General features: G+C 54.8%; 1 protein-coding gene across 6 annotated transcripts in view; it reads right to left on the bottom strand.

Moving 5' to 3' along the window:
• The window catches only part of Rbfox3 (RNA binding fox-1 homolog 3), a 428,716-nt gene that overhangs the window by 16,695 nt on the left and 384,572 nt on the right, over positions 1 to 27,449 (bottom strand). For all 6 annotated transcript variants that reach the window (XM_048451828.3, XM_085696130.2, XM_087909701.1 and 3 more), the window contains one exon: positions 5,860 to 6,114. In XM_048451828.3, coding sequence (XP_048307785.1) covers positions 5,860 to 6,081 — 222 coding nt within the window. In that variant the 5' untranslated portion in view covers positions 6,082 to 6,114. The remainder of the gene's footprint in view (positions 1 to 5,859; positions 6,115 to 27,449) is intronic.

Raw genomic sequence — 27,449 nt, 5'->3', positions numbered from 1 at the left:
GCATCTCCTGGATGCCTGAGGGCTGATGTCACAGTCAGGTCACACACTCATCAGTCTACCTAGTTAGTCAGTCCACCCATCCTCCAAGTCTTAGTGTGCAGGACAGGAGCTCTGAGGTCGCACACACAGGGGGTGGGCGCCCCAGTTCCCATCCTGGGCTTCTTTTTTGCTGTTGCCCAGTGGGCCTAAGCTCAGCTATGTGGCAACACTAGGCTAAGAACACACCTTCTGATGGCCTTCTTCCAATCCTGTGCCCTCTGGCCCCTATGGTTTTGAGGGATGACCTCCCAGATATATCCATTGAACTCTGAGTATTTCTGGGGCATAGGTGAAGATACTGAATGGTACAGAGGTAAGTGTTGGTCGCTGTGGTTCCCATTGTGGCTTAAGGAGCAGAGGCAGCCGCTGGGCGGTTGATGGGAGAGACACAGCGTTCCTTTCCCACGGCTTCCAGGAAGTGCTGGTGTTCTCAGGCTGTTTCAGGGTAGACTCGACTCTAGGAATGCTGATGGTATGGGTCTCCTGGAAGCAAGATAGTCAGGAACACTGTGCCCAAGGCAACTGTGCCTGCGTCTGTGCCGTAGCTGAAAAAGTTGGAGCCCAAATGGGCAGGGTCCTCTAGACATGCCATATCTCAGTGGCAAGGGGTGGGCCTGTGGGCTCCAGTGTGAGCGGCTCCCTGGCCTTCCCGTCCGCTTTATGAGGAGGCAGACCATTCCCTCATGGTCCCGTGTCCAGTCAAGAGGCTCTCAGTAGGCTCTAGGCAGCCAGTGACGGCTCCCAGAGGCCAGGTACCAGCTGGGGTGGCACTGAGAGGCTGTGGGGCTGCAAAGTTCACATCCAGATGTCCTGCAGATGCACCTCTGCCTTGAAACACTGGGCGGTCAGGACACGGCACAGCTATGGGCATGCGAGTCCCCCTTCCCTCTCTCCTTCTCATGTGGACAGCCCCATGTATAGCTCAGCAAACCAGTCGCCTGCGTCTGAACTATTAATGTGTAAACGTGTGTCTTCTGAGCCCCATATTGGAGCTGTAGGCATGGTACCCACCCCCCAGTACCTCTGAGAGGCACCGGGTGGCAAGCAGAGAGGCTATTGTTTGGGGCTTGCTAACTACCCAGAAGCCCGATGAAGGGAGCTGGGTTTGGGCAGGAAGACACAGGTAATGGGAACAGCCACAGTGGGCAGGAGGGTGCATGTTTGGTCTGTTAGGCACCAGGTCTACCTCTGTGGGGCAACACAGGGCAGTAGGCTGTCCCTCCAGGAGCTGATGGGCTCTCCAGGGCTACGCTGCAATATTTTGAGGTATGAAATCCACACTCTGTTCATGGCAGGTGTGGCTTCCCTTTTCCCCGTGGAAGCCACGAAGCAGGCAGCTGCAGGTGTCCCTACTAATTAAGTCATCATCTTGGGTTGGAGGATTCCAGCCTTGTTAGGGTGTCTGCAATGCTGGCTTCTGAACAGCAGAGGGCAGCAATGAACGCTGCCAGGTGGCCACTATAGCTCAGGAATCCCTGCCTAAGCAAGCTGGCCAGAGAGGGGGAACCACAAAACTGCACTACTGAAGCTGGGGTGTCTGGGCTTCTTTGTTTTTCCCATCCTATTCAGCAGTGTACAGAGGCAAGTACATGGGCTTGGAGCCTATAAAATTGTTAGGTGCGTTGAGAAATCCGTTATTGTGATTGCAAGGGGCAAGGCCTTCCTACCATTTACCACAGTGGTGAGGGTAGCCTGGCTGACCCTTCCTTCTGAGTAATGAGTCTGCCTGCCCTCCTTCCCTTCCCTCCCAGCCTTTGCTTGCAGTCTTCAGATGCAGAGAAGAAACAGTCACCGCAGGCCCCCGACCTCTCCCAGGATGCTGGTGGCTTTGCTTTCGTGACTTTCCCCTGGTGTATCGTGGTCCGGGCATCACAGATCCTCTGCTTTCTCTTCTCTACCCATTCAAGGCTGGGTGCCAGTTCCCGGGGCTAAGGCAAAATCGGGAAGGCTGACTCCCATTGCTTGGGTCTGCCAGCCTCTGCTCAGAGCAGTGAGAATTCGCCTGAGAAGTATGAGCGGAGGGGACCTAGGAGGGCCTTGGGCAGCCGAAGGACCTGGCTACCCCATTACTGGCCCGGAGCCAAGCTTGCTGACGGGGCATAAACTAAACTAGCTGTTGGAATTCCACTCCGTAGCCTCCCTCCGTCCCTCCTGCTCCCTCAGAGGATCCGAATGATGACCCAGCCACTGCAGTGGACAGTCAACCAGTGGACAGTCAACGGGCTTGGGAGGAGGGGTTCTCTGCATGTGGCCCGGAGGTGTCTTTCCTCTCTGAGTGTTCTTCACAACTCCAGACTCTGTGCTTGGGCTTGGATGTTGTGTGACACGCCACGCCTCTGCTGGCCGGCTGCACATCTGCATGCGGCATCCGCAGCTGACTGACCGCAGTGACTGGTCCCCCGTTAGGCTGCTGAGCTGTCCCACTGGCAGCCTGGTTCAGGGGCTCGCACCTCTCAACCTTCCTTCTTTCCTCCTCATCCCAAGTGCCTACTTTGCTCTGCCATTGGGCAGCCAAGGAGCCAGGGACCCAAGGCTTCACCTCCTGATGGAAGAAGTCTCATTATGCTCCCACATCCCCCACCTACTGCCGTCCCTGTTCCAGTATTTTCCAGGTGTCCACCAGTCTTTCCAAGAGCTTCCGTTGAGTGTAAGGACTGGGTGTGAGCCCTATCAGCTCTGGCACTCACGTGACCTCGAGTGAATGAATGAGGGCTTGAGGAGGGGTTTCCTCTTCCTGTGAGCTGAACCTTTTGTATGCTGTAGAGCTCACAGAACACTTGGTGTTGCCTTCAGCAGGTGGCTCTGGATGGTAAGAGATGTGGGACTCTGATCCGCGTATAGGAGCTTCGGGCTCTCTAGCCTTCTTGCTGGGATCACTGGTGGAGATGACCCTTTCGGAAGGGATCTCCAGATGATGGGACCACAGCAGAGGTCTCCTGTGTGGCAAGGAGTAGCTGTCTCAGGAATGAGCGTGGATAAATGTCACTGAGGTTAAAGAGAAAACTGCTGAAATGGACCTAAGGATTTCTGAGGACCCTGGTGGTCAAGGCTGTTGGGAGCCACAGACAGTTGATGGGCTGGGTCCTTCAGGGTCAGCTATCCCTTCACTACTCAGGGTCTTTGGGCATCTTGTCTGGGCAGTAGGTTGTCAGGAAGAGTCCTGAGCTGGTAGGAACAGGAGTCCCCAATTCTGAGCTGGGAATGCTCCTAAGACTGCTGGGTATATGATGTTCAGGTCACACAGCTGTACCAGCGGCTGGACCACCTGCTCCCTCCTGGTTCACCTCTGGCTTGGGACAGGATCAGTCTTTTAGATCTGACTTAGTGGTCACTATCAGTGAGGCGAGAATGTGAACAACTCCTCATCAGCAGGAGGAAATCTCTTGGGGCAGGGAGAGGAGCCCCTGTGGTGTGTGTGTGTCTATGAGGTACATAGGATGATGGTGTATGCACATCCTGAGAGCGGGGGTGGGTGGGGGAGGCACCAGGGCGCTTGGTGGTCATGTCCTGGGAACTCAAGGGAGGTCCTGAGCTGGGTGGGAGAAGCTTCTAGACTCAAGCTCTGAGGGGCAACTTGTCTGCCATCCTGAGAACCCTCGGCCCCAGTCTCAGGCTGCTGAGGGAAAGGCTGGAGTGGGTGGACAGAGTTCCCCGAATGTCCACGTGATAGGTTGGTGATACCGGACCTAGCCAGCAGACGCTGGCTTTCGCACTGAAGAGGCAGCTCCTTTGAGGGAGGGGCTGAGCAGCTTCTGGATTCTTAGAGCACACCTGTCCTCCATTGAACTCCCTCGCAAGGTGGGTAGGTGCTCTTTGGTCAGAAAGCAAGGCCTCCAGGCACCTGCGGCTCTTTTTGGAGGGGAGGTCTCCCTTAGTGTCCTCAATGTCCTCTTGCGAGTCTAGTACCTTCTACCTTCCCAGGTCAGATCGACAGATCTGCCCTCATGGTGAAACAGGCATATTTAGAAGATCTGATATCTTGACTCTGAGGCAGAGATCAGGACGGTCCAGGCGGCATGTTCCATGGGGCTCTGATATTCTCCGGTACAGGCATGTCCCTTGAGTGCTAAGCCTCAAAAATCAGCTTGCTCCCGATGCTCCCTGGCAGCCAGTCCTTGCCCCAGCTCCCAGCGTCCTGACATCTCTGCCTTTGACTAGAGGAACCCAAAGGACAGGGCTGGTCACACCCTCTCTGCACCACAGAACTGCCTCGAAGCCTGGCACTCAGCCTGTGTTATGCAGGGCAGAGAAGTTGACTCAGATCCTGGTAGTTGTGTCTGTCTGGTAGCAGTAAGGTGTCCAGAGGCCCCAGTGCTGGTTTCTGCTGTTGCATTATAAAGTTATCTGTGCCCTCCTTATGGCATCTGCGACACTGAAAGTCCACGGCTCACGGGAGACCCCACCCCCATTTGTTTATAAGTGGTTTGTCAGAGGGGATTGTCTGCTAAAGTCTAGCAGAGAAGGCCTGAACCACATGGCTGTGACTTATCTATGGTGAACCGCTTTAACTTTGGGGGGGGGGGTCACCTGTCTAATCTGAGCATGGAGCGGGTATATGTGGGCTTGGCGACTTGGAGCCAGACCTCCAATTCTGTAATCCAGGGGTTTGGCTTTTTCAGCCTGTGGCCCACAGCTGGAAGAATCTGGTGGCTGGGGGAGGGGGGATCAGATGCAGTGGAGTGGAGCTTCTGCCGGATTCAGAGCAGACTCAGGCAGGCAGTGCTGGCGTAGGAAGAAGACCATCGGCTGGGCATGGAATAGGGTCAGGTGTAGGCCAGCTACAGTGGGCAGACTCTCTGCAGAGGGTTGGGGGTGGCGGGAGCGATGGTGGAGGAGGCCCCTGCCCATGCACAGGGGGCAGTGTTTGGGTCTGTACCACATCTGTGGAGGCAGGCTGGATGTGGGGGTAAGGTTAAGGGAGCACAGCTGGAGGACCCCTGGGGAGACGCCAGGGTGGTGCCACTCTGCCTGGGGAGAGCAGAGCGAGCTGGCCTCCTGCCCAGGCCCTGCCAGCCAGCAGTCAGCTGCTGGGATGGAGCCAGCAGGGATGGGTGGATGAACCCAAAGCCCCAGAACAAGGAGGGGAAGGCCCACAGGGGACGCAACGGGAAGAGCCAGAGAGGCCTGAGCAGTTGTAGCAGCAGCCAGGGCCTGGAGGGGGCTCCAGGACAGAGCCTTGGAGGGGGCGGTGGGACACAGCCCACCCAGGCGGCTCTATTTTCCCACTCCTTTCTCCATGAGGAAATCTGAGAAGTGCCGCGCTCAGCACTTTCGCCTCCGAGCTGCATTACAACCACGTAATTGAAGCTATCTGATTGGAGGGCAGCCAAGCAGGTAGATTACAAGTGATTAGAAAAGACAGGGGGGCCTGCAACCGGAGACAGCTCCACAGCCGCCCACCGTTCACTGCCCACCCTGACTTTCTCCCGAGACCCTAGGCAGCCCAAGCCTCTGGCTCTAACTTCCCCTTAACAGGACATCTGTAGCCTCCACTACCCTTCCCACCTCCCAAATGAGGTGAGAGTTTGCCTGAAGCCCGAGACAGCTTCGGGTGAGTGAGGTCACTACTACCCCATTCTATGGCCCCTTGGTGGCACTTGCTCACTGCAGGGAACCCTGGTGTTGGATATGAAGTACCTGAAGTCTGGGACTGGAAGCAGGCTCTCTGGCGTGAAGATCTCTGGGGCAGATGCCCAACAATGAAGTCTGGCCTTCCTTATGTACCTAGAGGCCCTTTCTAGAAAGTTCTGCCCAGCCAGCATGTCCTGGGACACTCTGCCCCACAGTCCTGGGCTGACCACTGTGGGAAGGGTCTCTTACCGGCACTGTCTGGGTTCCAGCAATGGGCTGTGTACTGGCCTCGGTGCCCGGCTGCTCAGGGTGTGTCTGTGCTGGTGTGTAGAGGGTCATGCCGTGCTCTGGGGGGACTGGGGTCTGGCCGGAGTAGTCCTGTGTGGGGTGTGGTGGAGGCGGGGCGTATTCAGCTGGGATTCCATTCTGAGGCGGAGGGGGGTACTGGGCAGGGGGGTAGGGCTGGGCCATCGCTTCAGGCGGAGCCGTGGCGTCCTGATTGCCCTGTAGGTAGAGAAGAGCAAAGCCGTGGTTAGGACCTTTGGAAGCCAGTAATCCGAGTGGGGGTGTTGCCTTTCAATTCAGGCTCTGAGATTTCCACCCTGCTACTTCCCATGCCGTCTCCCAGGTCCTCAGGATGGGGCTCCCCTAGCAGAGCTGCAGGAGGTGCCAGGATAGAGGTACCGGCAGAAGCCACTCCTGGCTTATACTTGTTGCATGTGACCACGCAACTTCAGAATTCTGTTCTGCCACCTAGATTTCAAAACCAATCATCTTCTATCAAGACCACTGCAGACTCACGTGTCGCTACAGGAGCCAACAAGGATTGATCTTCACGCCCTCCACCTGGCGTCCCCTAATAACAGTGGCCAATGAAAACCAGCATTCCCTGCATACGGGTATCCAGGCATTCAAGTAGCAACCCGCTCTCTTGCTACCAAGCCTCTTCCCCCTTGGGGCTCCACGCCGTGGTTTCCCACTAGAAGGGGGTGGCTGCATAGTTCGCCTTGATTGAACAGGAGAAGTTACATTGCGACAGGGTGACCGCGATAGTCAGGTCTCCGAGATCTTGTCAAGATTCTTTCCTGCCCCCTTAAAAGTCTGTAGCCCAGAGAAGTGATGAGCACCCCCTCAATGCTGATCCCCAACCCCCAGCAGGGCCTCTGCAGTGACTCTCAAAGCTGGTGCCTGGGTCCCCAGTGTCAGCATCACCAGGGAGCCTGGTGGCTGAGGATGCAGGTCTGGGCTCCACCCCATGTCTCTTAGGCACTGGTGAGGAAAAGTCATCATAGGCAGACAAGCAGCTCAGCGAGGGGCCCTTCCTTCAGCCGAGGCTTCTGTCCTGCAGAGCCAGGTGCAAGAGAGGCCGGAGAGGGAGGAGACTGGCTCACTGCTGCAAGACATAGTCCCTGCATCATCCTCTCTGGGCAGGCAATGTCTCCCATAGGAGCAGACCCGCAAGGGGACATCAGCAAGAATTCATGTCTCTGATAAGCTGAGAAAGGGGGACAGACAGGGGCGTCTCCTTCCACATATGCCCACCCAACATGGACTTCCCGATGGCCCAAAGTACAAGATACTTCATTTAGTGAGAACCTACTTAAGTGTGGGCACGAGGTGGCAGGGGGGGTCTCTTTCCCATTTTCTTTTGTGTCTGCCCAACCCCTTTGCCAGCTGCATGACTGGCCTCTCATTTTGGCTGTGTCCACCTCAGACTTGGGGTAGCAGGCAAGTGTCAGCCTGCAGGACTCTCTTCAGTACCCTCCGTTCCCCACAGCTGATCCCATGTGTTTTAATGCCCCATGCTCACTGACGAGAGCCTCTCCCATCAGAGTATACACTCGGCCTTGGCCTTGTCCATATACATCTCCAGGCTTCCGTTTACTCTCCCAGTAGCTGCTTTCTTTGCATCTTGGGGTGCGCCCGGCCCAAGCCTGGCCTGGGTTACCCTGGGAAGCAAGAACAGGCCTGCTTCACCAGGTTTGCTGAAGGCCACAGCTGTCTAGAGGCTGGATTCATTGCCATGGTGCTCAAGGGTCCTGGCCGCCATAAGGGCACAGCAAGTGTGAAGGGTCTGCCTGGCCTGGCACCAACCCTGTCTGTCTGGTCACTAACCATGAGTGTTAGCCTTGCCCTGCTCCCTAAAGCACCCAGAGCCAGCCACCCTGGACCAGATTCACTGAGTCGATAGTTTCCGGTACCCAAGTTCTCTTTCTTCCCCCCTTCTCTACTCTGTCCTCCCCCCCCCTCAGCGAAGCTTCTTGGTCTCTTCCTTGTCTATGCAGAAGATCAAAACTGGGACAGTGTGTAAGCTCTGAAGAGAGGGGTATGCCTCGCATTGCCTCTCCCCTCATTTTCCTTCTCACACCTAGGCACAGCAAACCCTCTTGCCCGAGATTCCCAACTCCCTGCTCCATAGAGCTAGGTCTAGAAGTTATGATTCCCACTGTTACCAGACATGCTGGCGTTCAAAATGGGTAAAATGGTTTGTGGTCGGGGGTGTTGGAGGGCTGGGCAGAGATGGGAATGCCATGCAGGGGTGGAGAGCATCTAGCACCCGGGATGGCCAACGGGGGATGGCAGGATAGGATAGGAGGCCTACGGGTGTGGAAGGTGAGGGGGAGGAAGGGAGGGGCCTGTCAGCGGCCTGGCAGACGCCAGGGAAATCAATTCCCCTGTAAATATTTGATGAGAACCTTCACTAACTGATATGGCTTCACCACTCCTCCTGGGTGGCTTTCACTTCAGTTGCCTGGGGTGGTGCCCTGGCATCGTCTTAAAGCCCTTGAGTGATGAGTCTGTAGCCGGGTCTGAGGGTCACTTGGGACCACAGCCATCCTCAGCACGAGGAGGGAGAAATATACAACAGGGAGATATCACCCAGTTACACCCATTTATTCTGCATCCCCTGGTCCAGGGTACCACAGGGACCACCTGCAGATGGTGAGACTTTATGCTCAGAGGTGACCTGAGACACCTGGTGGCTTAGGAGTTCAAGCAGTCATCACTGTATGGAGTGATATTTTGTTTGTAATCTAACAAATAAAACTCGCCTGAAGATCAGAGTGCAGAGCTAAGCCACTAGGTAGCCACAGAGGCCAGGCAGTGGTGGCGCACACCTTTAATCCCAGCACTCGGGAGACAGAGGCAGATGATCTCTGTGAGTTCAAGGCCACCCTGGGCTACACAAGATTGAATCTGTCTAAAAGAGAAACAGAACTCACACAAAGGTGATCCCAGCATTTGGGGTCACATGGCTTTAATCCCAGCACTAGGGAGGTGGAGACAGGAGCCATATCGCTGGGTAGAGAGAGGAATACAAGGCGGGAGGAGACAAGAGCTCAGATGCAGTCTGAGGATTCGTAGAGACAGCAATGGTCTGAGGATTTGTAGAGACAGGACAGCTCCCTTGGTCTGAGCACTGGGAGAGGTAAGAATTCTCTAGTGGCTGCTCTGCTCCTCTGATCTCTTGGCTTTCACCCCCTAATATCTGACTCCGGGTTTTTATTATTAGAATTTGTGCTACATTCGAGCCATATCTCCTAGGATCTGAACTCTGTCATTGCTTTCTCCTCAAGGGTCCTCCTGGGACAGAGGGCAGTTCTCCATGGAGGGCAGTGGCCTGTCGTCTCTACCTCCATTTGCTCAGCTGTGAAGTGTGGAAGCAAGTGTCTACGAAGTATGTGGATTAGACGAGGTCATGTGCAAACATCCACGGTCTTACCAGAATCTCAGCGCCTCACACGGCTTACAATTTGGTTTCCTTGCGATGCCACATTGAACCTGCTGCTCCAAAAGTCTTTCCATTCTGGGACACACATCCCTCTCCCTTGGCTTGAGAGCTCAGCATTCAGGATTCAGGTCACAGTGGCGGCTCTATTACAATCCACAGTCCCTCAGCAACTCTAACTCTGCCTTCATGAACTCAGAATCCAACCACTTAGACCAAGTCAGAGCTTCCACTCTGCCCTGCCCCTCCAGACTTCTGGCTTCTGTTCCAGTCCCTACAGTCTGTTCCCTGTGGAGTGAAACCCTAAGTCCTCACAGCACACCGAATTCCTGCTCATGTGGTTTGTTTTGTGCAGACACAAATGTCCCTGCTGCTCCATGCCTATCTAGCTCCTGGCTCAGGTCACTCCCCCTGGCTCTTCCTCCTGTGGGGATGTTCTTCCATCAGATCCTTGGGGTATTCTTGTTCTCCATGATGCGTTCTCAGGGAGGCTTTGTAAATCAGGGTTCCCGGATCAGCACTCACCATCCCTTGACCCATATTCTCCTCAGTCTGGGAGCCTGAATCCAGAAGTTTATCATCTCAGGCCACTGGCTATCTCCTACCCTGCAGGAGAGGACACGGACTCAGGGGAACAGGTGCTGTGTCTGCCTTGCTTTACTGACTCTCTAGGGTCAGAGTTCCATGTGTCATTCGGGGAAATGGTGACAAAGAGGTGCCCAAGAGGAAAGAACAGATTTAGGTGTATGAAAAGGGATGTCTGTGTAGACACAGTCGCTCATTGGCTTAGCTCTGTGAAACGCTCAGAGTTCTCACCCAGAAGGTGGCCTCAGGGGTCACCTGCCTCTAACAGGCTCTAGTTTAGGACCATGAAGCTTGCCCAGCACCTTTGGGTCTCAGGTTTTTGGGAGGCTTCATTAGAAGCCCCACTCACACTCTGGAGCACCAGCCCAGGATATTTCTCTGTCTCTCCAGGACAGCTGTTGTTTTTCCCGAGGATTTAAGGGCATGTTGAGGGACAGAGTTGGTGAGGCACAGAGTGGGGAGGTGTCAGAGATCTGTCACCCACGTGGCTTCTGAAGACTAGGTGGGAGGCTGGGAGCAGCCTATGGAGGGAAGTCGGAGCTGGATGGACCCAACTCATTCCAGCAAGCCAGGAGCATCTCAAATGGCTCCAGGTGAGTAAGCACCTCGCTGGCTGGAAATCGGCCACGTCACAGGACTCCCCAGGGCTGGGGCCATCCCAGGAGAGAGGGGGTCCCAGGTCAGGCATTCATCAGCACGTCTGGAACGGCTCCCTCAGTTCACATCATAGGCGCACCCCAGTGCTGACCTGGGGCTTGATGTTGGGGCAGATAAATGGTACCAACTATGGTGTCCACAACATCTGGACTCGATGCTGCAATTTTCAGTTTTAAAAATTTATTATTGTGTGTGTGTGTGCATGAAGTGTATGGGGACATGCATGTCACAGCATGTGTGTGGAGGGCACCAGTTCTCTCTTCCCACCTTTATGTGGATTCCAGGATGGCACTCAGGTCCTCAGGCTTTGGTGACGAGGGCCTTTACTCTCTGAGCCTTGTCCACCCCCAATGTTTTGAAATGGTGTGATTTCAGCAGTATTTATGGGAATCCTTGAAGCCCCTATTACAGGGTCTGTGATTTTGAGGGGGTCTCTGGTCCATGGACCAGACAGCTAGACGGTGGGGGTCTCCAGGGAGCCTGGATCCATCCCTGAAGGACTCAGGGTGATATACAGACGCTGGGACTGGCGTGGGTGTGGGAAGAAGGCAGAGGGTTGCGGCTACAAGGCACTGCTCCTTGTATCTGCCTCGTTAGATGCTGCCCATCATTTCAGCCTTAAGCTCTGAGAGCTGGGACACCTTGTCCTCTGGCTTCCAGGCGGCTGGGGTGGGGAGGCAGTCAGTCTGGGTGGGACGCTTTCTCCCCTGGCTTCCATGAGTCTCCCTCCTTCACGGCTCCTTCCTCTTGCTGTCCCTGGTGGTCATGCTACTTGTCCCCTATACTCAACAGGAGTGGGTGGGCTACCTGCACCTCTTGGGTCCGGGTGACACAATGGAATGAAAGGGTTCCCTTCGCTCTGGGATGGGAAGGCCTTGTGGCTCCTGCCAAACCCAGCAGAGTGACCTGAGCACTGGCATTTGGATGCCTACGCCTTTGAATCTGGACCCCAGGCACTGGCCCATTACCTCCATAGCTGGATGGGGCTGGATGTGGCCTTAATCTTTTTTGGTCCCTAGCTATGGAATGAGACAATGATTGTCCCCCATAAGGCCCCTTCTTCTGCAGGGTTTGTGGCTAAGGAGGCCTGTGATCTCTGTTTGCGTCACTGGCCCGGCTTCCCCAGTCTGTGTCCTGTAGTCTGCACGTAGGGTGCCAGGCAAGGGAAGGTGTGCAGGGTGTGTACTGATGGGGAAGACAGAAAGTTGGAGGCCTGACAGCAGCTGGAGCCGCTCCCTGGACAGCTGGCCACTTGCCCTCTGCAGTCTTGCTGGCTCTGTCTGCTCTCAGGCCCTCCAGGACAATTAAGATAATTGCTCTCGGACTCCTCACCCCTGGAGAGAGGGTGCTGCCTGCCCAAGGTCCACTGGCCATGCTGTTGGGTGGGGGAAATGGGCACTGGGCCATTTCTTCCCACTCCTGGGCAAAGCCCGCTCTAGGCAATAGTGAGGAAGGCAGAACCGGGGAGCCTCAGCCTCATCACCACAATGCTACGAGGGTCACCGTCCTGTGTCACCCACGTCCCCTGAGATGGACCCTCATTGCATTTCTCTATCTGCATAAGCACGGACCCTCATGGTCACCTACTACTCATTTAATCCTCACGGTGGCTTGAAGGAACGGATGCTGGGGCCAGAGGCTATGTGGTCAGGGAGCGAGAGAGCCCCCATTCCCAGTTTCCCCACCCCGCCACATTGGCTCTGGGAATGGGGTCATGCATATCTGGACGGGCGATGGGAAGAGGGGCCTGGGGCTGAGTTCTGGGTCCCACAGGAGGAACTAACACAGGGCAGTCAGCTTTCCAAACCCCAGAAAGAGGCTGGGGCAGAGAGACCCGCCCAGGGCAGGGGCCGCCACTGCACGATGACAGGAGTCAAAGGGCAGAAGTAGAGGTACCTGCTCTGAACTTCCCCGGCCTACCCAAACCTTTGAGGGATTCAGGTTCTGTGAGGCAGACTGGCTGCCCTTGGGGCTACCCTCCAGCCAGCAGGTGGTGGGGGTCTAGTCCCCAGCTCCTGTGACACATTGGGGTGTTATGATGGTCACTTGTCACCGTCAGCGCGGCTGGTTTGGAATGACCTAGGGCACACACTCCTGAGCGTGTCTAAGGGTGTTTCCAGGGATATTTCACTGAGGGAGGAAGACCCATGCTGAGTGTGGGCAACACCGTACCGTAGGCTGGCGTCCTGAACTGAATACAAAGGAGAAAGCAGGCTGAGCACCCATGTTCTCCACTTTCTGATGATGGGTGCAGTGTCACCAACTGCCTGACGCTCCTGCTGCCATGCCTTCTTGTGATGAACTATGCCCCCAAACTGTCTCCAGAATAAACCTTTCCGCCCTAAGGCTGATTTCTTTTGCCAGGTATTTTGTCATAAGAACAGGAAAATTAACCAACACTAGCGATCTCCCCAGCATGGAAGCAAGGATGATCCTGTCTCCAGTCCCACCTAAAGGAGGCATTCATGTGGAGCTGGACCCATCTTTCTGGACACCAGGCATGCCCACACCATTGCCTCTGGCTGTCGTTGATCAAATGAAATACTCCTTCAGTTTCCAGGCCTTCAGATAGAAGGTGACAACAAGAGACCCAGCCCAGCCTGTCACTACCAGTGAGAAGTTTCCTTTTGCCATGCCATTCATAGAGATGGCATCTTCTCCGTAGAAACTTCTGCCAGACATCTGGGTCAACGCAGAGGTTATGAATTCGCCCCCTGTAGGCTGCTTCTCATATGAGCAGAATCATCTAGCACAGCATCACCCAGTTTAGCTCTTCCTTGCACAGACCCAGGAGTTGAATACCGCCCCCTACCTGCCAGGTGTAGAATTGCAGGTAAATGGAATCTGATACAGGTTGAGAGTTGCATCTCTTCTTAATGCCCACCTGTAGAAGGGGAAGCTCAGAGGTACAGTCAATGTGTGCTCAGTGGTCCTGATTAAGAGCAGATGTGGCCCTCTGGGGGTGGCTAGAGGTAATGTGACAAGGGACAAGAAGAAAACAGATGCCTAGAGAGGCCAGGGAGTAGAACGAGGTGGTCAATCGGGGGCCAGAAAATCTCAGGGGTGATATTCCTATTTTCTTTTCTTTTTCAAAAGTGCACCTTACAGGACAATATAATTTTAAGGACAAAGAAAAGGTTATCTAAGAGGAATGGACATGTTGATGTCCAGGGAAGACACCTGGCAGCCACTGAGCATCATCCCCAGTGAGCCCATGTCAGAGATCTGCCTGTGTTCCTGCTGCCACACTGCTGGGTTGCCATGGCTCTGGAGAAGGCATCCTATTGTGATCAAAGTGCTCCAGGCAGTTTCTGCAAGATGGGTCTGAATACACCCATGGAGGGTAGAGTGAGCCTGCTGCCAGGGCCTTGTGTCCCCAGATCCCAGGATCTTTGAGAGAAAAAGGGGGCTGAGTTCATCTGCCTACGTTTCCTCGTGAGGGTTGTGGGACTGGTCTCCTCCTGGGTCTGGACCACTCAGCCAGCGAGTGGTGCTGTGGCACTGCTCACCAAATGTGTTCCACGCTTGGTGCCAGGTCCCTGGGGCCTGACGGACAGGAGTAAGCTGAGCTTTGTCCTCAGGCGACAGCCAGCCAGGCGTATGCTTGACAGACATGAAGTAACTGGAGCTGTACCATCCCATCTGGGCTGACCAATCACCTATCTTTTGGGGCAGAAGGTGGAGGTGGTGGCGGCTCCCCTTAACACCAGGACTTCCTGTGTGGCCCCATGACAGCTGGATGCTCCTGCATCAGCACCAAGCATCCCTTTGGTGATTCATACAAAGGTTTCCCATGGAACAGACGAAGTGGTGCTGTTTTCCTATGGGTGTGGAAATGAACCTCAAGAGAATGCTGGAAGAACGGAAGAGGGGCCTACGGTGGGTGCCAGGGGCCCTGTGGACCCAGGCCTCAGCCTGCTCTCTCTCCCGGGTTCTTGCCTTCTGCCTCAGTTGCTTCCTTAGCTCTGAAGCGGGCTACCTCCACAGTTCACTGTCTGTGATGGTTGGTTTCCATCAACTTGACCCTAACTAGAGTCACCTGAGAAGAGGGAATCTCAACAGAGGGATTGTCTCCATCAGACCAATAAAAAAAATGGAGTACAGACCTAAACAGAGGACTCTTCAACAGAGGAATCTAAAATGGCCGAAAGACACCTAAGGAAATGTTCAACATCCTTGGTCAACAGAGAAATGCAAATCAAAACAACTCTGAGATTCCATCTTACACCTGTAAGAATGGCCAAGATCAAAAACACTGATGACAACTTTTGCTGGAGAGGATGTGGCGTAAAAGGAAACACTTCTGCATTGCTGGTGGGAATGCAAGCTGGTACAACCCCTTTGGATGTCAGTGTGGCAATTTCTCAGAAAATTAGGAAGCAACCTTCCTCAAGACCCAGTAATACCACTTTTGGGTATATATCCAAAGGATGTTCAATCGTACCACAAAGACGTGTTCAACTATATTCATAGCAGCTTTGTTTGTCATAGCCAGAACCTGGAAACAACCTAAATGCCCTTCGATTGGAGAATGGATAAGGAAAATGTGGTACGTTTACACAATGGAGTACTACACAGCAGAAAAAAATGACATCTTGAATTTTGCAGGCAAATGGATGGAGCTAAAAACATCATTTTGAGTGAGGTAGCCCAGACCCAGAAAGACAGTTATCACATGTACTCACTCATAAGTGATTTTTAAACATAAAGCAAAGAAAACCAGCCTACAAACCACAATCCCAGAGAACCTAGACAACAATGAGGACCCTAAGAGAGACATACATAGATCTAATCTACATGGGTAATAGAAAAAAACAAGATCTCCTGAGTAAATTGGGAGCAAGGGAACCTTGGGAGAGGGTTGAAGGGGAGGGGAGAGGCAGGGAGGGGAGCAGAGGAAAATGTAGAGCTCAACAAAAATCAATAAAATAAAATAAAATAAAGGATGGAGCTCTGGACCCGGAGACCCAGAGCTCAAGGTCTGGTGCCTCCACCCACTCAGACACATAGCAGGGGCGCAGGAAGGTGACAGCCGGCTGTGGTGGCAGCCACTGGTGGTGTGAGAACTCAGGGGGCCTCAGCACTGAGTCAGGCTATAGCCACATGATCCTTTGGTCACAGAATAGTCCCTTGAACTGGCATTTTCCATATTAGTGAAGAAACTCAGAGTAGTCAGGTGACACAGCCAACCCATGGTCAACCTAGGATTTTAAACAGGCCTGCTTGATTCTGCCACCTGGCTCTACTTGGTAGGTCTGAACCACTGACCACTGTTCAGACGAGAAGAAGGGGTGTACCCTCAGCTTCTGCGTCCTCAGGGTTTCTGTGGTGTGGATGTCCTGACCCAGAATCCCTAGGGTTGTACCAGGAAGGCAGTGTTGTCCTGGGGAATATTTAATATGAGCTCGGGGGACATAGCTGTGCCGTAGTGTCTGCCATTCCCCTGGTGTGAATGCTTTGGTATGACTACTTCATGCTGCCAGTCTGAAGTCACTCCAGATGTAGCTGGGGACAGAAGCCCAAGAGGAGCTCGTGCTGGGACCCCAGCACCCTAGGAGGTAAGGAGGGCCAACCTTGGGCTTTGGTGCGTCTCTTTGCTCAGCAGGAGTGCCAAGAAGCTGAGGATTGAGGGGTAACATGATAGGAGGCCTGGGTGCAGGCGTGCGAAGGGCAGGGAAGGCTCCAAGGCTGGGGCAGGGGTCTTCCCAAGGCACTTGCCCTGCCTCCATCTCCAGCCTACCCTGTCTCAACAGCCCACCTAGGGTCACTAGTTAGGGGTGCTGAACTCACTGCCACACCACATATTACTCCATCAAGGGCCCACGAGGCCTTCTTGTTCATGTCTCATCTTCTCCACGAAGACTTCAGAGTCCACACTGACCTGATTCCCAGAGTACCTCTTTCTCCCTGGAGCCTAGAGGGACTTCGGGGCTGACCTAGGCAGGGTCTCAAGCAGTGGCCAGGCACCCAAGCCTAGGGTCACTCAGCAGATTAACTTGCCACTTGCTGTCAGCAAGGAGAATTGGGAGTCCCTACTGCCTTCGCTCTGTTAGACCCTAATTCTGACTCTTGTCCTCTCTTTCTGCTTCACAACTTGTGGTTTTGTAGGAGGCCTCAGGGCTCTCACAGTGTTGTGGAGGCCACTGGGTGGACGATGGGCTAAGTTCTTCCCTGGGTGGACGATGGCTGAGTTCCCCACTGCGTGGGCCATGGGCTGAGTTCCTCCCTGGGTGGGCGATGGGCTGAGTTCCTCCCTGGGTGGACGATGGTTCTTCTACAAACCCAAGGCTGCGTGTGGAGCCTGCTCCGCAGGTCCCAGGATGTCCGGCTTCCCACAGGGCCTGCTCACACTTGTCTCCTGACACAGCCCCCTGCAGCATGCTGAGCACCCTGCCTCAGCCTATGGCATGGGTTGGGTGGCCCCTCTAGCTCTGGTCCACCTTGCTGCGGTGGGACCTGTTGTGCACAATTATGCCTTGGCTAGTTTCCTTATCTGCATTGTGACACAGACGTGAGGTCCTATCGGGGTAGGATGTATCCGAATGAGCGGAGCACTGCCACCTGATTCATGGTCCTGTGTGCACAGTGTGTCCCATGTGCATGCTCCATGGGCCTAGGTGTACTGCATGGTGTGTGGGCTCCACGTGGCTATGAGTCCCATGGGCTGTGTGTGTGCACCGCATGTTCTGTGGCGAGGTGTTCTGCAGACTTACTATGTTCCACAGGCTCAGGGTGTACTGGTTTTGGGTGTACCTCATTTTCTCTGGGATGAATGTGTCCTGTGTGCTCCCTGGGCTAAGTATATACTGCCTGTCTCATGGGCTGCATGTACCCTGCATGTTCCATGGGCACTGTGTACTCTCAGGCACAGAACTCAGGAGGCCTGCACTCTGGGAAATGCCCTGTTTCCATTGTCACCGGCTGCATTTCCACTCACATGTATGACCGCAGGCACTGGGGACGCGTGTAACCTGAGACTCATCTTTAGCAGGGACCTCGGGGCCTCCCCACCGTGCCACCGGCACCTACTGGCCTTCACAGTCACCATTCACTGGGCTATAAATCCAGAGTGCTCCTGACCAGCCTGGCATCTCTCAGCCTCGTCCCAGCAACCACAGTCCGGCTTCCTCTCTTCTACCGTATCTCGGTCTAATTGTTTCTCTTCATAATCTCCCGGATTTTAGTCTGTGATTTAAGGCTGCTTTCAGAGAGGGTTGGTGTGCCTCATCAGGTGCCAAGGGAGTTCCAGGAACAAGACACAGGAGGAACTCCTGGATCTGTCAGAGCCCTCTGCCCATCTACTGACAGATGCCCAGGGTGGAGGCTAGCCCCAGGAGAATCCTACCCCAGTACCAACAGCCTCTCAGCCCAGCCCCTTTCTGCTTAGGGCTGGCAGAGACCTCGGCTGAAAAGTCCCAGGCCAAGGGAAGGATTTTCGCACAATTAGGCGGTAATTCCTTCCAAGCCCACGGCATACCAATCACATGGAACGAAGCACCATAAATCTCACCCCCCTCCCAGCCTCACTGTCTTGCCTGGGGAAATGAGCCAGGAGCCAGAGCCATCTCGCTGATGACTCTGGGAAGGCAGCGGCTAGGGCACGTAAAGACAGGCTTTACCCTTGACTGCCAACCAAGTCGATGGGGAGGGGCTGTGCCCCTCCTCTAGGGCCCTGGAGAGCGTGAGGATGCTGGGCTGGGTTGAGCATTGAGCCTGTGTGGGATCTCAGTGAGGCAGATGGTGGGTGAATGAGTGTCATGCTTGGAGTCAGCAAGGGAACCCAGCACACTGGGCCAGTCCCTACCCTGCAAGGTAGATTCCCATACCTCTTTCCTGCGAGTCTCAGCATCACTATAGTTCTCTCTGTGCGCATGCCTAAGGTACTGCTGTAAGGACTGGGTGCCACACACCGGGCAGCTTCTCCCTGGGCACAGGAGAGGCCACGGTCAGCAGGTAATGGTGTCTGTGGTTGGTCTGATGGACAAAACTACAAGCAATGCCAGGGTGGTGGACACAGAATTGAGAGTGGGGGTCAGGTCTAAGGCCTCTCTTCCTGTCCCCCAAGACAACACTGGGAGCCGGTGGCTGCCCGGTCATCTCCAGGAGGTACCAGATTTCATCACAGCCCACAGACTTGCCCTCTGGTAGTTAAAAAATTCTCAAGAGGGGTGGCAGAGGAAGTACAAGGCATACAAGGAAGGTTATAGCGTTGGTCACAGAGCGCTTCTGACTCCAAGAGGTAAGGGAGGTCCTGGAGAGGAGACCCCTTTTCCAGACAAGGGCCCTCTTCACCATGGTGTGCCAGGGTGCCGGTCCCACAGAGGCTCTGTGCCCTGGACCCACCAATTCTCCAACACTGCTCAAGATGGGGCTTTGCCCCATTCAAAAAGAGGTTCAGTGCTGGGGGGCGGTTCCCACACCTGGCCTGATTCACACGGCCACATGGTGAAGTGGCCATAGCTAGTGCCAGGGACTCAAAGGCTGTGCCATACCCACAGGGAGGGTGGCTGACCTACACACGGGTTAGGGCATGACAGAAGCCAAGGGAAGCCTAGTCCCTGCACACGCCCAGAGCGGAGGAGGGTCAAGGTTCGGAGATGCCTGTGGATTGTCACGGCCTGGGGCTGGTGAAGGGAGCCAGAGGAATGAGCAGACATGTTGAAGGTGGAAAGATGAAAAATCAGCAAGGAGTATCCTCGAGGAGACCCCAGCCTGGGCCAGCAGTTCCCTGTACGCGTCGCGGCAGTACCCACAGTTTATCCTGTCCCCCAGCTGCAGCTCACTCAACCAAGAATGGTTTGCTGAAGCCCACCCCACAGCAGCAAAGAGTGCCTTCCCTTCCAGTCTCATGTTCACCCTGTTCACAGAGAAGAGCACTGCCCCAGGGTCCTGTCCTAGACACCCTGCACAGGGAGTCTCTGCTGAAACCCCAGGACTCCTCCGATCCCCCTCAACATTCCAGAGGCCGCCCAGCACCTCCTCCAGAAAGTTCTCTAAGCTCTCCCCACCCCGCCCTGTCCCCTCCACTCTGCTTGTTTCCCTCAGAAGGTGCAGACAAGCGAGATCGCTGGCAGACTGACCAGGGAAGGCCAAGTTTAACTCAGGTTGCAGGTGACAAGAGACAATGCCCCCTTCCTGGACAGGCAAATTAGAGGACAGAGTGGGGAAGTGGGGGGGCACAGAGAACCACCCAGTCCCTGGATGATGTTCTCCCAAGGTCCCCTGGCAGCGTGCGCTACACCCCCGGTCGAGCTCTCTTCCGAGCACAGAGGCAGCTTACAGTTGCTGCCTGCACATCCATTAGGGAATATTAGCATTATTAATTACCCATGGTCTTCATTTAGCAAATGGAACAGGATATTAAGCATGGAGCCCAGGACGTGACGTGGGCCAGTGGGGGTGGAGGCAGTGTGTGTGTGTGTGTGTGTGTGTGTGTGTGTGTGTGTGTGTGTATGGGGTAACGGCAGGAGGCTGGGCAAGCAGGACCTACCTAGAAAGTAGCCCACAGTCCGTACAGAAACCCCAGGTCCCTCCCACAACGCCCCTGGACTCCAGCATCTCCCTGCTAGCGACAGTGAGCCCTGCCTGGAAGGACACCGAAACAACAATTTGCGAAATGTAATTAGGAAGAGAAATTTCCTAGCAACGAAAATTATGTAACGCATCCCACAGCCAAACACCCACCCGCTGCATTTTGGTTTGAGAAGTTAGGGTCTATCTGATAATGTCCCTGGTGGGCTCTTTTTTTCCTGGGATGTGCAGGAGTTGGGGATTGGGGTAGTGTCTCTGGGAGGGGGAGAGGGTACTTATGCACTTAGATATGTCTATGCCTTTTAACCATGCAACCGGGACACGGCCGGGATAGAGAAAGTTCTCCCTTATGCAACCAGTTCAGATCCTGCTCCCTAAAATATAGCCTGAAGATCAGTGACTGCCCCTTGACAAGGGCTCCCAGAAATGCGGATGTGCTGAGCCTAACCTACCTACTTGGACTGACCCATACTGCAGACCCGCTGCTGGGCTCACAAGCCACACGTGCCCGAAGTAGGGACAGGACTCAGGGTCCCTGACCCAGCTGAGGTCACCCTGGTGCTGAGATGACAGCTGTGTGGCAGGGAGGAACTTCCATGAGGGGCTGAAGTGAGCAAGGGAGGCTCTGGCCTCAGCCTGAGGGAGCACTTCTGCACAGACCAGAGTGGCCATTTGCAGAGCAGGGGATGGCCTCCACCGAGGCTCAGAGAAATGCAGGGCCTGTTTTGGAGTCCACTGGGAAGTTCCAGGCACCCCCACAATCAGGCAGAGCTTGTGGGTGCCTGACAGGAAGTTGAGTCTGACTAATCCTGTGGACAATGAGGGTTTGGATGGGAAAATGAGTCACAGGTGAGTGGCCTTGGCCAGCTCTTGGATCCCTGGAGCAGAACTGACTCCTCCCCCCAGTCTGTACCACACACAGCTCACGGTCAGCTTACATCCGGGGAGACTGAGGTAGCATGTGGTCACAGCAATGTTCAGCTTGGGGCAGGGTGAGCTAAGGGTGGGGGTGTGGCCTGGAGAGAAGAAGCCAGGGCATTCTAGGTGCTCCCCAGCCGCAGCTGCCTGTCTTGAGTGGGGATGTCCTTTTTTGAGCTGGCTCCCGAGGCCCAGGGTTCACTTTTGGAGTCAGGGGACCTAGTGGGCTTGAGCCCCTAGGGAGAGGTGGAGATTCCAGTAGGTGTCTGGGCAAAGGCTTTCTCTAGGTACTCTCCAAGGCAGTAAGGACTGGAGGGAACGCCAGGGTCATAGCCCCTTCCCAACTCCTTGTTATGTGCCCTGCAGGGCTCATTCCTGCCAATTTCCTTAGCATTTGGGAAGTTACCCTCCCACACCTACCTCTGCCCTTCCTCTCTTGTACCCAGCAGCCCTGCTCCCCTCCCATGACCGTGGCAGAAGCCCAGGATATATGGTTGAAGATGCTGGGGCTGGAGGCGTTCAGGATTGGAGCTCTTTGCCCCCCACCTCAAGGCAGGTGGTGTCATAACCCGTTCAGAGCTGCTAGCTTTGGGACAGGGACAGGCTTCTGTTCCTAACATCAAACCCAGTCCCTCTGCAGTTTGGGCCCCATTGCCCCTGCTATGAATGGCCAACAGCCAAGGTGGAGGCTGCGCCTGCCTCCTGCAAACCCAGGCGGGTTACAATAAGCAGCCTGCTCCCTGGGATCTGCCTGCTGCGGGTTTCTGTTGCCCCACAACCAAGACTGAGTCTGAGCTCACCTTGCTCTCCTCCGCGTGGGTCTGGCGGTCCCTGCAGCGTATGGACAGTTAGAACCGCCACCCTCCGCTAGCTCCATGTGGACTTCTGCTGCTGAGAGCCGTCTAGGGACAGTCGGAGTCTCACAGGGGTCAGCCCGTCCCAGGCTGAGACCTGACCGGAACCTCGATGGTGGGATGAGATTGGAAACCAGTCATGACGACTTGGGTTGGCATGGGCAGTGGCTGGTACAGGAGGGGCCAAAGGACAGGGTCTGGTGAAGTCAGGGAGAGGCTGAGAAGGCACAGTCCCCACTAGGTGGGGTGGGACCACCTGAGCTGAGGACATGGTGCTATTTTACGAGTTGAACATCCCAGGTCCTCAGGACCCGCCTATCTTATATAAGTCCTGCTCACAGGGGCAGTCTCGCCAGGTAAAGGGGAATGAGCAGGTACCAGAAAAGCATTGGGACCCTGTCATGCCTCCCATGGAAAAAGCTTTAATCCACAGATGCTGCAAGGGTACCATGCCATGTCTGCAACCTCAAAGAGTCCCCAGGCAGGCAGGCAGGCGGGGCAGAGACCCTGGGGGGCTGGGACCAGCTATATCTGCTCTCCTCCAGAGTAGCTCTGTCCCTGTGAACAGGGCCAGTGATTCCCAGGAGGCAGGAGACAGCTGCCATAGGGAAGGCCTGTGCCGTCACCGTCTAGAGCCAAGTGGATGAGCCTCTACACTGACACAGTCCGAGTCTGCAAAGTCGCTTTGCGTCCGTGTGTTGAGGGCTTGAATGCCAGCTCATGGAGCTAAGGTGGTGGAAGGTGGGGCCTAGTGACAGGAAGTTAGGGCACTGGGGGCAAGGCGCAGGGGCGGCAGGGGGCTTTTCCCCTCTCTCTTTTCTCCCCAGATGCTACAGGGTGAACAGCTTTACCAGACACACGCTTCCCACCATGCTGTCTGCCTCATTCTAGGCTCCAAAACTACCTCAGAAGCCATGAGCCGAAACAAATTTATCCACTGAAGCCGTTTGTCTCGGGCATTGCTGTCACGGTGACAGAAGGCGGACCAACACACAAGCTGACAAACAAGATCCTTCCCCGGAGACTCGGGTGGGCCCGTCAGCCGTGCACTTCCCTGGTGTGACAGGGGCCCAGCGCCCGATTCTGTTTACCAGTGGTGCTTGGGCTCTGCCCAGAACCCCAGTGAGGGCCCAAGAGGCTCCGTGTTAGACACACATGTGGGCTCACACTGAACATTCCCTGAAGTCGGTAGGTGGAGGGTGGGGCAACCCCCTCAGAACTGCTGACCCCAGTAGTCCTCATGTTACCCTTCACACACACACGTATACACACATGCATGCACATGTGCATGTCCGTACACACATGCACACGCACAATCGCATCATTTGGACGCATGCACGCCTCCTTGTCTGAACACACTTCAGTGCTCCCGAACACAAGGCCCCTTGTGTCACACACACCCCTTTCCACCAAGTGTACCTGCCCTTTACCTGCCCACTACCCCAGCAACTTCTAGGTCACAGGAGGCCCCGGCACCTCCTTCCTTCACAGACAGGTGCCTGGGCCCCTAGCGCAAGAGGCACAGAGGAAGGCAACGGTTCTTTTCCCGTAGGCTCCTGGCTCATGAAGAGGCGAGTGTGAATCTAATCTGCAGCTGATTAAATGTCCCTCATTAATGAGTTTCTTTAATTAATGAAGTTTTGGGGCCTGCTCCATTTGCTTTATCCCAGCCACACTGCCTCCTCAGCACAAAGCGGGGCCATTTCCTCCCGGGTAATTGAGGGAGCGGCGGCCGTTCCTGCCGACGCTGCACTTTGCTGACTGCGCCTGTCAACTCGGGGCTGACAACTCCATTTTTAAACATTTTCTCTCCAGAAGCCATGCACACATGCATGCTGGTGCACACCGACAGGGCACATCCTAGACACCCTCCCACATGTCCTGCCTCAGTCACATGCCAGGCACACGCATGCTCGTGCCCAAGGGAAGGTCTGTTTAGCTGTGGCATGAGAGGCCCGTGCTGAAAGCCTCTTCTCACAGTGAGCAGGCTCGGCACGCACAGGCACAGGCCCCTCTGCAGTAACAACAAGTGTTAGCAAGATGTTTACACACTGTGGTAATGGGTCACACAGGCTGTATGCGTCTACACACATGTATACTGACTCCTGAGCACTGGTGTCTGTGCTCAGTACGCAATGTGTACTCTCTTACTTTTCAGCCTCATTCTTGAACTCCTGTACATCCCCATATTCTTACCCCAACTTGTATGCCCCATTGAAGCCACACATGTATACACATGTATACAGTGTGTGTGCCCACCCCTGGGGCCCTACAGACATGCATATACCAGCTCACACCTACTCCCGCCCCCCACACAATAAACATCAACAGTCTTATATAGGTGCACTCCAACCAGAATCCACACTCAGGTCCATATTCAGTTCCCGGGGCAGTTCGGGTGCTCACAGTCTGCGATGTCCCTGACCCAGATATTCAGTGCTGTCTCAAGCCAGGGAACCACAAGTTACTGACATTAGCAGGCAACATCATCCCAGTGGGAACAAAGCCTGCTGTAAAACTCCAACACTTAGGGGATTGAGACCCAAATGGCCCTGCTTGGTGGCTCTTTAGCCCCAGTGGAGTGCCACTCTGTTGTGACTAGGCGCCCATTCTGAGCTCCAGGGTCTGGCAGGATGATAGAGTCTCTTTGGCTAGTGACAAGGAGCTCTGAATTGAAAGTGTGCATCTCCTGGTGACCAGGTGGGCATTAGCAGTCACAGTTGTAAGGCCAGGGAGGAGGGCAAGCTGCTGCCCAGCTCTCTTGCAAGCAGGCACACGGCAAGACTGGGCTACGAACCAGATAGGCTAACTCTTTAGGACAGGAATGGGCTCATTAGAAACAAACAGGGCTGAAACAGGAGCCAACCCGAAGTCAACAGTGAGAAGACAAAGCAGTCACTGGGCCTCTCTGCAGCAGTGACGTGACAGGGGCAACCAGCTTGCGGCCATGTAAATCTCACTGACTTCAACCATGCAAGACAGGTCTCAGTGTCCCCACAGGCCACTGGGGACACTGAGACCCAAAACAGCCAGGTCTCAAAGTCCTCCCCCTCAACCAAGCGGCAGGGTGGCTTTGTGCTCAGCTTGGTTTGCTTCCCAGGCCCCACCCCTCAGTCCATACCAGCTTCCGACGGACCCTAATAGTAAGCAGTCTTACCCGAGGATCCCGGTAGCTGCCCAGCTCTGAGTGTCGATATACCCTCTTACAAGAATCTCCCTACCTAGCACACCCCAGATTGCTCCCTGCTCCTGAGAGGAACACGTGGCTGCTGCCCTCACTTCACAGACAAGGAAACCCAGTCCGTGAGGGTCATGGGACTCAGCCACGGCCATGCCTCTCACACAGGGCAGTCAGCAGCTCATCTCTGTGTCTATGGCCATTCCCTTCCTCTATTCCTCCCAAGGGGGCCCAGGGTCAGCAGAAGACAAGATTGAGCTTTGGTGAACCCAGCGAAGACACATGGTGTTCCCTCAGGGAACACTCAAAATACATCACCTAAAGGGGCCAGTCACCCAGCTACGTCTCCAGATGCTGCCTGGGGGCCAGACACAGAGAGAGCTGAGTGCCTAGTGCATAAGGTGAGCACCTACGCCACGCAGGCCCTTTCATCACTAGCTGCAGAGTACACAGTAGTTCAGGCGACACTGTAGTCTTTGCTTTTGCAGACAGGGAAACCGAGGCTCAAAGATATGGACAGTACTAAGTTTTCACAGCCCGCAGGATGCATGGCAAACTTCATCATACAGCCCTTTCCCTCTAGGCCAGCACTTCTTAAAAGCTTGTGATACAGAACTCCAGGTTTCTGGGAAATTCTAGAAAAGTATCCATGGCCTGGCTGGGAAGATGGTTCAGAAGGCAGCAACACAGGAACCTGGGCTTTGATCCCCAAACCCACATAAGAACTGGACACAACAGTACCTGCCTGTAACTGCATCCGCGAAGAGCAGGGTACACAGGAGGATGCTGGTGTCTCGTTACCTCACCTCTCTAGCCAAAAAGGGAGCTTCAGATTTAGTAAGGGGCTTGTGGAGAGTGACAGAGTAGCGGCAGAGAGCACATCTGCATGCAGATGCACGCATGCATGCAACGCAGCACACACATGTACACGGTCACATTCACACACACACACACAGAGTCACAGGTTCATGCACATGCCTGTGCATGCATACACACACACACACACACACACACACACACACACACACACACACGTTCACAGCCAAAGTTCTTTTGGAATTGCACTGCGCTGTCCCTGTAAATGTCCTAAGACACCGCCTGTAAAGAGGTGTTTGACACTGCAGATCCACTGTCATCGTGATGCTCTCATTTCATTACCCAGCATTGCTTTCCTTTTTGCCAAAGGCACAGCAGACACCACCTTGAGGCAAGGGAGCTGGATGCCATGCGTGTCCCTTAAAGGGCACCTGGCTGTGGCTGACAAATGGTCCCTATCCGATTATGCTGAAGGCCCTTGGTGGGTGACAAAAAGACCCAGGCCCTGCCTGACAGTGATTCCTACCAAGAATTGAGGGCCGCAGGACACAGCTAAGGTTGGAGGCACCAAGGAACTCTGGATTGTGTGGCCAACTTCTGGGGACATTCTGGCCAAATGCAATGGCCATTTTCTGAAGACCAAAGTGGACAAAGCTTCATACTAGAGAGGGGCCCAGGGCCATGAGGGGTACACCGTGTCTCTCAGCAGCCATGGATGCAGGCAGGTGATGAGGGACACACTGTGTCTCTCGGCAGCCACGGAAGCAGGCAGGTGATGAGGGTCACATTGTGTCTCTCGGCAGCCACGGATGCAGGCAAGTGATGAGGGTCACACTGTGTCTCTCGGCAGCCACGGAAGCAGGCAGGTGATGAGGGTCACACTGTGTCTCTCGGCAGCCACGGAAGCAGGCAGGTGATGAGGGTCACACTGTGTCTCTCGGCAGCCACGGAAGCAGGCAGGTGATGAGGGACACACTGTGTCTCTCAGTTGCCATGGATGCAGGCAAAAGTGAGGTCATGACTCCGGGTTGGTGGTGATGGAGGTGCACCTGAGTGTCCCAAAGTGGGGCGTACTAGGGATAATGGGGCAAGACTCGGTCTTACTAGAATATGGCAAGAGAATGGGCCATTTTATTCCGTTAGTAACTAGGCCTGGAAGCTGAAGGGAAGGGAACTCGACTGGCAACCAGACGGGGAGCTTCATCAATTCTGGGAGTTACCTGGAGAAGAAAGAGGGCCACAGAAGGGTCAGAGGCAGACAACCTGCCTGGGGGGTCTCTCCTAGGTAACTAACTCAGAGACTAACTACAGTACAAGGGCCTGATTTCTCGTTTCATTGGCTTGGCGAAGGTGAGCAGGGTGCTTGAGATCAAGTAGCAGATCGTCCGGTGAGAGGCAGGTGTCTGGGACAGGGATGGTCATGCAGGTGTCCAGAAGTCACAGCCAGAGTCAGGCGGGTCTGAGTCCTTAGTGCTGGAGATTCCTTGACCAGACACTTTCCTCTGAGACAATTTCTGAACAGGTCAAGCAGGCATTATACCAACCCCCAACACACACACACACACACACA

Source organism: Myodes glareolus, chromosome 9, assembly GCF_982192425.1.
Source record: "Myodes glareolus chromosome 9, mMyoGla1.1, whole genome shotgun sequence".
In the NCBI taxonomy this organism is placed as follows: domain Eukaryota; kingdom Metazoa; phylum Chordata; class Mammalia; order Rodentia; family Cricetidae; genus Myodes; species Myodes glareolus.
Note: the sequence above shows the minus strand (reverse complement) of the source record. Positions and strands in the feature narration are given on the sequence as shown.